Source organism: Hydra vulgaris, chromosome 07, assembly GCF_038396675.1.
Source record: "Hydra vulgaris chromosome 07, alternate assembly HydraT2T_AEP".
Taxonomy (NCBI): Eukaryota; Metazoa; Cnidaria; class Hydrozoa; order Anthoathecata; family Hydridae; genus Hydra; species Hydra vulgaris.
The window spans coordinates 38,032,360-38,046,851 of record NC_088926.1 but is presented as its reverse complement, the minus strand read 5'-3'; the positions used below and the strand labels follow the sequence as shown (position 1 = coordinate 38,046,851).

Genomic DNA, 14,492 nt, shown 5'->3' with positions numbered 1-14,492 from the left:
TAGACTTGATTTGTTTGAAAAACCATCACGACGTTATATGAATTTTGTAGAACAATCACCATCATGGAGAACGAGCATGCTAGAAGTATGTCGCATGATAAACGATGATTTTTTAAATGTAATCAAAACAACTGTAGAAAAACAACACGAAGAATTAAAAAAACAACTAGAAGACTTTGTTAAAGTATATAAACTTTATTACAAATCAAAAAACATGGAAAAGCAAACTTCGTGGAAAAGCAAAATTAAACCCACTTTAAAGTATTATTTTTTGTTTCCTTATCTATCTAACAAATGGGAGTATGATCAGTTGAAGAAAAATTGTAAACTATTAAATTACGTTGTTCCAGCTTGCATGGACCCACCGCCTTGTTTTTCGTTTGACGATAAAGTTTTTCATAATGGTTATTACACCCTATACACACCCGTTCCTATTTATGAATATTTTATACAAAAAAAGTACATCAAGAAGGAGATAAAGTGTTCATTTACAAAGCCTTTGAACGTTGCAATTTTCACGAAAAAAGTTTAATAGAAATGTTTCCCACAGCTCAATGGTTTTTTTTCTTTAAAAGAAATTTTAACATTTCAAAGATTTTAAACAGAAAAGAGGACGATGTTTATAATTATGAAAACGACAAAATAGTATCAAAACAACCTATTCATACAAACATTCATTACACCAAATATTATGTGACTGCGGAAGAAGGATTATAAACAAGACAATTTTTTTATTTTTTTTTTCCATTTCAAAAAGTTGATATACAAGATTATTTATTTTAAATATATTTTCAAAACATTCACAAGTGTCTCTTTTTAATATGTAAATACATTGAATGTTGTCTTTTATAAATTTAATAAAACTAAAGTATTCATTGTCATAAAACTCTGTGTATTGTTGAACGTCGCCATTTATTGTTAATCCGTTTACAAAGTCTTCCAAATACAATGAAAACATCAATGTTTCATATCTAGGACAGTGATGACAACAATTTGTTTTATCTTTGACATTTGAAAAATGTTCCAAGCATTTATCTTCGTTATTGACATAAAGAGGCAAGAGAGATTTTTGGAAAGAACCACTGATTTAAATCAAACGAGAGTATTTTAAGCTCCTTTATCGCATTTAACACATCTTTTTCCATACAACCGCCTTTATAAAATACAAAGTTTCAGTCATATTTTGAAAATTTTTCTTTTAAATAATCGATCACAGATGCACAAAATATGATTTCACTTGTGTATTTAAAACTAGGATAGTACTCTAACCCATGTATGTTGTTTCGACAATAAAAAAATACTTTTTTATATTTTTCATCTAATTTGTTATAACTAACACACGGAATGACTTGCGTGTGAAAATATTTTTTATCACCGATGGATCGCAAACACAATTCTCTAACACAATTTTTTCCCCACTGATGTCGATCACTGTTGGTTATAAATTCCAAATCTAACAACCACAACTAGAAAAAAAATGCTTTTTTATTAAAAAAAGAAGCGTATTCTTTTAATAAAATGAATGAAAAAGTATAAAAAATCAAATTTTTTAAAAATATTTTTTTTACATTTTTTAATTAAAAAAATGAATCGCGTTGATAGCATCATTAAAAAAATTCACAATAATTGCGCAGTGTGCGCGCTCGATGAAGTATCTAAAAGATATAAATTTTACGAACACAAGTCTGGAAATTCTTCACCTTCATCTGATTACGTAGAAGAGGAACATTTTACAGATAAAAATTCATTTGAATTTTTACAAAATGTACTCAAATCTAAAAGGATAACATTAAATTCTTACAGTATTGAAAAATGTTTTAAAAACAGCGAATTTAATAATTTACTCGAAAATCCGCAACTTTATTCTGTTCATCTCAACTACTTTGATGATTTGAAAGAAACATATGGTGAACATTATGTAATAGAACTCTATAAAACCAAGCTCACTCTTTTGCTGCTAGAAAGAAAAATCAAACCACCTATGGTTCTAACAGAAGGCGATCAAACTGACGGTTTTGTGGATACGTTTACTTCAAAAGTAATACCTACCATTTCTTCTTTGATAGAAAAACTAGATGGTGCTTTAAAAAAGAAGTCTGTTAAGAGAAACATTGAAGGAATTATAAAGGAAGGAACCGGCGATAAAAAAACTTTATTTGTTAATATATTACACGCTGTTGTTACACTATTTATTGCGAGTTTTTTTAATTTAGAAAAAGAAGAATAAAAAAATGGCTACTGATGATTCTTTGTCTCGTTTTTTTAAAAATTCAGAATTTAAAAATTATTTTATAGGAATATATGCTTTTGATGAACTAAGTCAAACAAAAACACATATTCATATTATTCAACAAATGAAAAAAAATGGCTCCTTTATCATTTACAACAATGAAACTACAAAAGACGCAGGTCAACATTGGAGAGTGTTGATGAAAATAGACAAGGGTCATTTTTTTTGTTTTGATAGTTTAGGTGAAGAAAGTGTATTGCAACAAATTCCAAAACATTTAAGATTTAATAAATATTTGTTTGAAGCAGTAGAAGAAGTCAATAGCAATATACAAATCAACACGATTAACATTAACTACAACGAAATTGAAATTAATTCTTATATACTACAATCCAATCATTTTCCTTCAGAATGGACAGCAGAAAATCGTGAATTTTATTGGTTTACCAAATTTATTTTAAAATATAGCGAAATCACTGGCAATCAAAATGTGTTTTTTTCATACAATAAATTTCCTTTTCAATGGAATGATAGTAGTTTATGTGGAGCATTTGCCGCCTATTTTGTAGCTTTAGTCTTTCGCAGCGAAAATGTATTATATACAGATCAAATATATTTACCTTCGTTGTGCAGACTGTTAAACCATTACTTTTTTAAAGTAACAACGCTTCATGCCTCTTCACTAGTTCAGATAAATCTTTATTCATTTTTTCAGTTTATTAAACACGAATTCTTTCAACACCTTGATAACACTGCTAAACAACTGTTTGAAAAAGACATGCAGTTGCATTTTTATATGAAAAAACAGGAAAATCTGGAACGTGATCTATTGTCTATGAAAACAAAACAAATTCCTTTACATTATGATATTTATGAAAAACAGTTATTGGCTCAAAATGCTGTTAAAAGATTTTTAAAAGATGCAGGTTTCTTAAGAACAAATTATGAAGCTACGTGGGATAAGTTATCCCTATTAGATATTCAAGCCATTTCATCTGTGATGAACGAGGAAAATATTTATTACATGATGCAAAATGAAATGGATAGAATTTATGCAAACAATTATACGCGATTAAAGACTGCCAATCAATTTTTAGATGTACCTATTGATGATGTCATGACTAAAAAAGAAATAAAAAGGCAAATCGCTCTGAATTTAATATAAACAAAATCATGAAGAGAACAGCACACACATTACTAGAAGACATTGTCGAAGAAAAATGCGCTACGTGTAATGGATATGGCGAACTCTATTTTCTCGTATTAAAAGATAAAAAAAATCACGCTTTATTAAAAAATTGCACGATTCACTTATTGAATAAAGAAGTGTGGATATTTAACACTGTTACTAAAAGAGCAGCCAAAATACATCTTCACAAGACGCAGTGTTTAACTTGTAAAGGAAAAAAACATTGACTATCAAACGTTATAAAAAGAAAAAAGGAGAAGAAAAAACAAACCCTATTTTATTTGTACATATTTATTCTTTGAATGAATTAATGTAATATTTTTTTACAACTCTATTTTTAATATACTTCAAACACTTTATCCGGAGGCATATAAGGGTTGGCAGGTTTTGTAACAACAGGAACAGGAGGCGTTTTTGTTTTTTTGCCTTTCCACGCTTTTTTTATACTGTATAACAGCGAACCCACTTGCAATGCGTTAGTTACATTTTTAAGCGTGATAAAATCGGCTAATCCTCTTCCTCGTCGGACTCTTCCTCGCTTAGATCTATAATGTCCTCGCTTAGATCTATAATATCTTTTCTGCCTTTTATGTTGATAAGCCATTCTTCTTGAGATTCGATAACATACAATAAAAAATGTTTCAAAGGAATTTCAAAAGAATGTTCCTGTCCTTCTTCATATATAAACACAATAATAAGTTCATCATTGAAGCGTGTTACTTTAATAATTATTCCCCATTTGTAATGATGTTTCAATGAAAAATCACCCTTTGCTTTACTATTTGTTTTAAACAGTGAAATATAAAAATCTTGTAATTTTGGAAACGTATAATAAGTCTCTAAATAATCAGTCAAATGTTTCATTCTTTTATGTCTGCTTCTTTAAGTTGCCAAACGTTAAATGTCTCTTTAATAACATCAACAAAAGCTTCATAATTCATTTCAAATTCGTGGTCGATTTTATTATAAATAAAATTGATATGAGCGTTTTCGTTAAAACGAGTGACTTGAATTTCCGCTAGTGTATCCAAACGAAATAGTAATTTAAAATTGCCTTCAACTTGTTTTAAACTATCGCTAGCTTCAAACTTGGAAGCTTCTACATTCATAACAGAGTTATAAAATTCGTTTAAACAAGTTTTAAACTCCATCTTTTTTTTTTGTTTATTTCAAATGTATTTTATTTTCTTCAAATGAAATTTTTTATTTCAAAACAAACAAATTTATAGTACTTTTTTTAAAAAAAACAGAAAAAACACTATTAAATATTTTTTTTATCAATATATTTTTGGTATTTTATTACCAATATAAAAAACTCCGTAGTTAATATGAGAAATACAATATAATTTATTTAGATAATCGAAATCCAAAACAAATCCTCCCCAAAAAGTAGATATTTTCAAGTGTCCATTTTCTTTATCTCCGCTGATAATTTCAGCAACACCGTTTTCATATTCGTACGTAAGAATATAATCACCAAAAGCACTTGTGTCTGTACGTAAATTTTTGAGCTTCTGACTCTGTTTTTCCGTATCTTTTATTAACCAAAGACATTCTTTTATATTTTCTTCAACATAGACTCGAAATTTTTGCACAAAACGTTTGTCGCAATATTTTTTAATATGAGTTTTTCTTTTTGCGTGTTTACACACTGATGAATTCATTTTTTTTGTAAATAAACGTTTTACAGAGTTGAGCTTTTTTATACATGTTTTTTAATCCGATTAAAATATAGTTTTAAATACACCACCAAGTACGGGTATATTTCCTAATAGGTTACCAAGGATACCTTTACCGCGTTTTCTAAGTATACGTTTTCGTCCTTTACCGATTAAAGAATGATAAGGTCTAGGATTAGCTTTCGATTTTCGATGAACAAAAATATATCTTCTAGCATTTTTATGACCTCAATGTCTTCTATATCTCATTTTTTTTAATAAATATTTCTGTGTTTATCGCGATCCACTTTTGTTAAAACAAAACGATATATCGGTTTTCCTACTCGATTCATTTCGCGATTTTGTTTATTATTTATATACTTGCTTTTCGTTTTTTGATAACACATCAGTGCTTTTCTACAATATTGACGCTTTATTTTTTTCAAATTTTTCTTAGCTTTTCTACGTCTTAGAGTTCTTAGTTCTGTATTATTGGGATCGGTTAACTCGTTTTCATCAAAAGAGGTCCTATCAAAAAATTCAAAAAAAGCATCTCTATGAAAAGGCCATTTTCCATCTACTGTATATTTGGGTAATTTAGATGTATATTTAGGATTCAAATTGCTTTTATATGAAGGTGTTGAAAATAAATTACGTCTTACAATCATACGGGAAAAATTAATATCGTCTGCAGCCATTTTTGTCTTTAACTTTTTTGACTTTAACTTTTTTTTTTTTGACTTTTTTTTTTTGACTTCAACTTTTTTTGACTTTAACTTTTTTTTTGACTTGTATTTTTTTTTATATCTTTTTTTTTTTTTTTTACAAGATAAAAAAACATAGTGTCACCCTGACACAACCTTACTTATTCTATCTTCACTTTATCTTAGTAGGCCTACTTACTTATGTTTTTTCTTACAGTCTTTATATTTTTATACGGCCGTATTTTTTTTCTTACTTACTTACTTAGTCCTTACTTAACTAACTTAATCCTGCCTTAGTCCTTAGCCTGCTTACTCACACACTCGTGTGCTCACTCGTTCTCACACACTCCACATACACTACCAAGTCAACTTTCGTCGGTTTGATATTTTTAACATTGAACTAACTAGACATACATTACCAAGTCTACTTTCGTCGGCTTGATATTTTTAACATATAACTATCTAGACATACATTACCAAGTCTACTTTCGTCGGCTTGATATTTTTAACATATAACTATCTAGACATACATTACCAAGTCTACTTACGCAGAGTTTTTTTCTTCGCTGTGTTTTTAAAAAGTTGTTTACTCCGTATTTTAATCTTTTTAATCTTGTTCATAAAAGCGCTATTAAAAGTTTCTAATTTTAACTAGCATGACACAGCATTTTCTTTTCATTGCATAAAGTTGCATCACTTTAGCCATTATTTCGAGTTAATCTGTAGAGATTAAATTTTATACATAAAAAGCGTGTTTTTTGTTAACAAAATCAAAAATGACAAAAACATTAACAAAAAGGTCCGTGAAAAAAACTAAATATTTTCTAGACGAGGAAGTCGTCAGAAAAGAAATTAATTTTAAAGAGAACGAAGTAACTTTAGACGAGGAAGAACCAGAAATCGTCGTAAGCGATGACGAATCGGTAATATTAATCGAAGACGATCCTGTATTGGATTTTGATATTTTTATCAATGAACCTGATAAAATTGATTTTATTATAAAAAATAATACCACCGAACCTCCAAAAGAAGCTCCGTTAGAATTGGAAGACGAAGCTCCATTAGAATTCGTAGAAGAAACAACTCTAAAAAACGACTCTATAAAAAAATTAAGCAATTTTTATACACTTTTTTTAAATTAAACATGTTAGTTTTTTTAAAAAAAAAACATTTTTTTATTTTTTAGAAAAAAAAAAGCCGCTCAAAAATAAGGTCGGATTTGAAAAAAACACTAAATAGACTTTTTTTTTCACCAACTGTATATTCTTATCAATAATCTTTTCTTGTAAATAATTTTTTTTGTAAATATATTATTTTTGTCTATTTTTTCGACGTATATTTGCTTCTTTTAATTGATGTTTAATATCGGATTCGGCAGTATGAACCCAGCGTTTTATTCTTTTACCAACTCTTCCAAGTTTACGATTTGTTTTATTATCTTTATATCTGTTATTTGTTCTTCGTAAACACGATAATATTCTTTTACAATTGCTCGGTAAATACTGATTATCAGTCTGTGTCGATGTTGAACTTTGTTTTGTACTTGTTTGTGTTTGAACTGCTTTTTTTGGTCTAGGAACTGTTGTTTTTGTACGTGCCATGTTTACAGTGTTTAATGATCTAGGAGTATACCTTATTTTAGGCATTTTTATAAAAATGATATTTATAACTATTTATATTTATTACAATAAAAAAAAAAAGAGTATTTATTTTAAATAAACCTATTTTTTTTAGTTTTAATAATGAGATATATCACCATTAACAATATTAAATACGAAGTTTTTAGTGATAGTCTTAGCGATCAATTTTACATAATCCAAAATGAAAAAAAAAACCTATTTGTCAAGTATTTCCATACAACGCAAAAAGAGGTAATTGTTCTTATGGTTTTTTCATTTTATAAGAAAAATTTATTATTTTTTATAATACTATTTTTTTTCTAGAAAAAGAAATGCAAAGACTAACTGAGTTTAGAAATTTTGTCAATGAAAATTTTGTAGTTCGTATATGATTATCTCGGACTCGTCAAAAGTTTTTTTTTAACTTTACTATTTTTCTTATTAATAAAAAAAAATACATTTTTTAAATATATTTTCTTTTTTTAGAAAATCCGTATCCACGATCTCCACCACTATCACCACTATCACCTCAATCACCACCACGATCACCACGAGAACCCAATAGGGAAGTCGGTCCCTCACACTGGGACTACTCTCCTCGTAAGTTGAACTTGATCCTTTTTTTTTTATAAAAAAGTATAAATTATTTTTTTAATTATTTTTTCTTTTTTTTAGAGAGTCCAGATCCTGAAAATTTATAAATATGCACTTTGTAAATATGCACTTTGTAAAGTTTGTATCATTTTTTATGTATATTTTTTTTATTGAGCCATATTGTACCATAAGACGAACCGTTGCAATAAAATAATTTTATAAAATTATTTTTTTGTATATTTTTTATAGAAAATAAAAATTTTTTGTAGTCTTTTTTTTTATTATATTATTTTTTTGTTTATATTTTTTTAAAAATTTTATGTTAACTTTTTTTAATAGAATAGAAAAAAAAGTTTAATAAAATTATTAATTTAATATGCAAAAAATTAAATCATCAATGGAAACCATTGGCAATCGAATTAGGATTTAAAAGAAACGTTATTAAAAACATCAACGGAAATTATATTAAAAACTTTGATAAAATGAAAAAAATTTTAATTCTTTTTATATTTCATCATAAAGACCAAAAAAGAGCGTTAAAACATTTATATTCATTTTTAACATGCTGGCAAAAAAACAATGACGATAAAGAACTTTTATTTAAATTACAACAATGTAAATTATTTATTTTGAATTATTTGTATTAATTTTTTATATTTTTTTTAGCAAATAAAAATGAATTTTATGCAATTAAAACTAAAAATAGCTCAATGTTTACAATGGCAATGGGAATGTTTGGCAGAATATCTTGGTTTTAAAAAAAGAGAAATTATATGTATTCAACAAGACTATCAAGACAGCAATGAAAGAATTCATAGATTATTAAATTTAATTTATCAAAAACAGGGTACAGAAATACATGCAGCACGTATTTTATTCGATTCACTATGGTCTTGGAAAATGGATCTTTCAACTGACAATCAATTGACAATATACTGACAAAAAATTGCAAGGGATAAATGGTAAGTATTCCGTTGTTATATACGATAAGCTTATTGTTAGAGAATTTATAAAAAAAAAAAAATAATGATAAATGATTTTCTTACGTTTTTATATTACTTTTTGAATTTTAATATTGCTTTAAGTTATTTCTGATTTAAAATGGCTGATAAAACTGTTTTAACAAACAAAAATTTTAATTCATTTGTATCAAAAAAGTCAATACTATTAAACAACTATTCGGATCCTGATATTAATTTTTATAATAATGATGAAATAATTAAAAATATTAACCCTTTATATTATGACCCAAATTCTAAAAAAATTGCTAATGGAATGGAGGATAACTACTTTTCAATGCTTCATATTAATATTAGAAGTATTCAAAAAAATTTTGAGTCATTAAAACAACTTTTATATAAAATTGGCATTAAATTTTAAATAATTTGTCTAAGTGAGACATGGTGTAAAGATAAAAACATTGAAAACAATTCTAATTTTCAATTACCTAATTATAAAGTAATTCATCAAGTTAGAGCATCTAATAAGGAAGGTGGGGGTTTGTGTATATACATAAAAAACTCAATATTATTCAAAGTTAAACCAAATTTAAGTTCAACTACTACCGATTACGAATCGTTATGTATTGAAATTATTAACAAAACCTCAAAAAATATCGTCATTCATGGTTTATACAGACCGCCTTCAGGAAGCATTAAGGTATTTGAAAACCACATTAAAAAAATAATTAAAAATAAATCGTCTTTGAATAAAGCTGTATATTTTATTGGTGATATCAATCTCAATATATTAGATTATGAAAATAATATATATATTAAAAACTTTTTTAACACCATTTTTCAAAATAGCTATATTCAACTAATCAATAAACCAACGCGAATAACTAAGGAAAGTTCAACATCCCTAGATCAAATTATAACAAATGAATTTATAAATGAAAATATAAGAACAGGAATATTTACAACTGACGTGTCTGATCACTTTCCGATTTTTATCCTATCGCAAAAATGTATATATAATGCTCAAAATGAACGGGAAAAAATAATTAAAACACGTTTAATAACCGACACTTCTATTAGTCATTTTTATAAGCTTCTATCCTGTGTTAACTGGGACACCCTAAAACTAAATCTAAACGCCAATAAAGCGTATGATATTTTTCTAACAGAGTTTCTTAATCTTTATAACAAGGCATTCCCAGAAGTTACTAAAGTAATCAAAACAAAAACACTATTAAACCCTTGGATCACGAAGGGCATTCTTAAATCTTCAAAAAAAAACAACGTTTATATAACAAGTTTCTTAAAAAAAGAACTCTTAAAAACGAAACTACCTATAAAAACTATAAACGGCTATTTGAGTCAATTTTAAAACGCTCAAAGAAACGTTACTATTCTGAACAATTAATAAAGCACAAAAATGATTCTAAAAAAACTTGGCATATTATTAAGGAGGTAATTGGAAAAAAAAGCTTATACAGAAATTTACTTCCTCTAAATCTTAAATTTAATAACAAACAAATTGTAAATAAATCCTTAGTCGCTGAAACACTTAACCAGTTTTTTGTAAATATAGGTCCTACTTTATCATCTAATATAGCAACTACTCAATCACACTTTAGTTTGTACTTAACCTCAACCAACCTTAATGTTATGTCTAATTATAAACTTACAGAAAAAGAATTACTAGACGCAGTCTCTTTATTAAAACCCAATAAATGTTTAGGATTTGATGATATAAGTAGTAATGTCATTATCAAATCAATAAAACAAATTACAATTCCATTACTACATATTTGTAATTTATCTCTAAAACAAGGCGTTTTTCCAGATAACCTAAAAATTGCAAAAGTCATTCCAGTGTTAAAATCAGGTGATCCTTCCAATGTTACGAATTATAGACCAATCTCAATTCTTTCTTGTTTTTCTAAAATATTAGAGCGGGTTATGTATAATAGACTATATTCCTTTTTAAATGTTAATAATATTCTTTTTCATAAACAGTTTGGATTTAAATCTGGTCATTCAACTGATCATGCAATCACTCACCTTGTTCATGATATATTTAAAGGGTTTGATGAAGACAAGTAAACCCTAGGTGTATTTATCGATTTAAGTAAAGCTTTTGACACTGTCAATCATCAAATCCTTCTATCCAAACTGAAAATTTATGGTATAATAAATACTAATTTGTCCTGGTTTGATAGTTACTTGTCTAATAGAAAGCAGTTTATTTCATATGATAGCGGAAAAACGGAATATAAGTCAATCACCTGTGGTGTTCCTCAAGGATCAATTTTAGGACCACTTTTATTTCTCGTTTATATTAACGACTTATATAAATTTTCTAACATTTTAAACTTAATTTTGTTTGCAGATGATACAAACTTGTTTTATTCTAGTAAAGATATCAGTAAATTATTTCAAACAGTAAACAAAGAACTTGAAAAATTAACCCAATGGTTCAAATCAAACAAACTATCTTTGAACATCAATAAATCCAAATACACTTTGTTTCATCGTCTTCGTAAAAAACAAGATATTCCATTAAAACTTCCTGATCTTTTTATTGATAACGCATTATTAAAAAGAGAGCAATCAATAAAATTTTTAGGTGTGGTTCTGGATGAAAATTTAACCTGGAGGGACCACATAGGTCTAATTGAAAATAAAATATCAAAAAATATAGGTGTTTTGTATAAAGCCAAGCAGTTTTTAAATCTATCTTGTTTAAAAAACTTATATTTTTCTTTAATTCATTGCTACTTAAATTATGCAAACGTTGCTTGGTGCAGCACAAACGCAACAAAAGTAAAAAAACTGTTTAGTAAACAAAAACAGGCTATAAGGATAATTACAAACGTAGACCGTTTCTCTCACACTCAAACATTATTTAATAAACTTAATATTCTAAATGTATATAAACTAAACCTTTACCATATTCTTATCGTCATGTTTAAACTTGATAAAAAAATATCACTAATGTTATTTAATTCACTTTTTGAAAAAATAAACCACATATACCCTACCAGATTTTCAAAAAACAATTACATTCAATCCAAAACACATTATTCAGCAACCAAATTCTCAATTGCTAATCGAGGTCCTAAGCTGTGGAATACAATATTAAATAATGAGCTGAAATCTAATTATTCTTTAAACCAGTTTAAAACAAAACTTAAGCAATTACTGATGATACATGAAAACGAATTAAAGTTCTTCTAAAAAGCTTTTTAAACTAGCAAACAAAAACAAAAATTAACCTACTAATTACTCTTTAATATTATATTTAATATTCTAAACAATAGTCTGCTATTGTAAATGTATTTCTTATCTTATAAGTTTTGAATTTACAAACGATTCTTTTAAGTTTTATTATTTGAAATACTAATTACTAAAAATATTGTAAAATTTTATAATTTCAATTTTTATTAAAAAAAGTTATTGTAAATTCTTTTTGTAATATTAATACTTATATATCATCTTATTTTACTAATCAGTTCTTAAATATAAATACTCTTTGAATTACTAAATATTTTAAACGTTATATATTTTATTTTTTGCATTTTGTTAAAACATTTTATTTGATGAATATGCATTTTTTAGGGGGGGCTTAATGATAAGATGAATTTTGTCTTCTTCAAGCCCCAGTCATGTAAATATTTGTTTTTATAAATTACGAGTGTAAATTATTTTCAATCGGCAAATACAATACTAAAAAAAAAAAAAAAAAAAAAAAAAAAAATCAAGAACTTTTAAATGATATAAATGAATGCATGTCAATAATACAAAACTTTATATTACAATAATTTTTTTGTAACTTTTTTTTTTGTTTTTTTTAGCAAAACTAATATATTAAAAAAAAATGCATCATGTCAAAAAATGTGGATGGTAAGCCTATTTTTTTTCTTTTTTTTATATTTTTTTAATACTTTTTTTATACATTTTTTTTTCCCTTAGTTATGGAGAAAATATTAATGAAGAAACTATATGCTATCACGAGTTAATATTATCAAAAGAAGAAGAACAAGATTTGAAAGAAGTTATGGAAATGGAAGAGTTAACAGAAGAAGATTATGAAAAATATTTAGAACAGTTAATTCAAGAAATGGAAGATGAAGAAGAAACAGATGATATTGAAAAGCTAAAATCACAAATGATAGAAGAAGAAGTGGAAAAACAAGTGGAAGAAATAAAAAAAGAAATGCATGAAATCTTAGATGAAATGGATTGGGAACAATACGTTTTAGACGTTATTAATAAAATGGACAACTTACCAGAGCTTAATTTGTAATTTTTTTATTTGTAAATATATCTTTTTTTTTAGACAAATAATTAAAAAATGAATAATAATGATGATTTTGAAGACATGTTTCCTGGTTTTGGCGAGGTATTTGAAGAAGTTGAAAAAGACGTATTTGAAGAAGTTGAAAATGTAAATTTCAGCGATATATTTAAACAAGACGATATATTTAAACAAGAAGAAAATCTCAAAGATATCGAACAGAATCTTGTTTATATTTTTATTCTTTTATTTGTTTTATTGAGTCATTTTATTTATTTGTTAATTCTTTTATGTTAAAAAAGACATGTATATTTTTTTTATAGATTTTATATAAATAAATGTTTTTTTTTCAGCAACTAATAAAAAAATGTCAGCCAACATATATCCTTGCTGTTTTTGTGACAAAGGATTTAGTGGAGAAGAACTTTTACAGCATCAAACAGATTGTTCTACAGAACAATACTCCCACGAATGTTTCACCTGTAAAAAAAAGGTGCAAGATTTGTTAAACCACGAATGTGATTACGAATTTCTAGATATACAAAAAATATGTTTTTTTTGTAATACTAAAATCGATGATCAAGAATATTATGAACACTCTGTCATCTGCTTTCGATATTATAAAGAACAACAAAATCGTTATTTGAACCAAATCATTCAAGACAAAAAGAAAATTTTAAATTATTTAAATCTTTCTATGAATCAAATCATGAATAAAATGAAAAATCTTCAAGAAAAAGAAATTAAAAATCTAAAAAAAGAAAATGACAAACTCCATCAAACCCTAGCAAAAATAAACCAAGAAATGGCAGAATTAAAAAGTCTCTTTTATGACAACATGTTGGTTTTAGCAAATCAATAAGATACAGAACAACTCAAACAAGAAATAACAAAACTTTATCATATCGCAGAAGAAAATAGCACAGAATTCTTAGCTTTAAAAAATCCATTCAACAACCTAAAGAAGACAAGGTTATACAACACATTTTTAAAGACACACAAATTATCAAACTCGATCAAATGAATCTCAGGCGGTTATCAGATGAACCATTTTATACAGAACCCGTTTACACATCAGAAGGTTACCGTTATCGTATAAAAGTTTATACACGAAGTACCGACATCAACAAACTAGCCATTTACTTTCAATTATTAAGAGGTGACTTGGACGATGCTTTACAATGACCTTTTACCAAAAATGTCAATATCACCTTGAGAGATAAAGATCAATTTTTTACTCGTACTACTACCAAC

General features: G+C 26.5%; 1 protein-coding gene across 1 annotated transcript; it reads left to right on the top strand.

Annotated features, from left to right (window-relative positions):
* The first annotated feature begins 9,095 nt into the window (after nucleotides 1-9,095).
* LOC136082753 (uncharacterized) lies at nucleotides 9,096-13,247 on the top strand. Its single transcript, XM_065802176.1, has 4 exons — nucleotides 9,096-9,312; nucleotides 9,532-9,653; nucleotides 10,406-11,040; nucleotides 12,914-13,247. Exons 1-4 carry the CDS (start codon nucleotides 9,096-9,098, stop codon nucleotides 13,245-13,247), a joined length of 1,308 nt encoding a protein of 435 aa, XP_065658248.1.
* The last annotated feature ends 1,245 nt before the right edge of the window (nucleotides 13,248-14,492 follow it).

Excerpts from the sequence above, each read along its gene's own strand:
- LOC136082753 (XM_065802176.1), top strand. The coding sequence starts at position 9,096 with ATGGCTGATAAAACTGTTTTAACAAACAAAAATTTTAATTCATTTGTA. Across the intron at positions 9,313-9,531 it reads GCTTCATATTAATATTAGAA|TTAAACCAAATTTAAGTTCA; the intron begins GTATTCAAAAAA and ends TATTATTCAAAG. Across the intron at positions 9,654-10,405 it reads CGCCTTCAGGAAGCATTAAG|GAGGTAATTGGAAAAAAAAG; the intron begins GTATTTGAAAAC and ends CATATTATTAAG.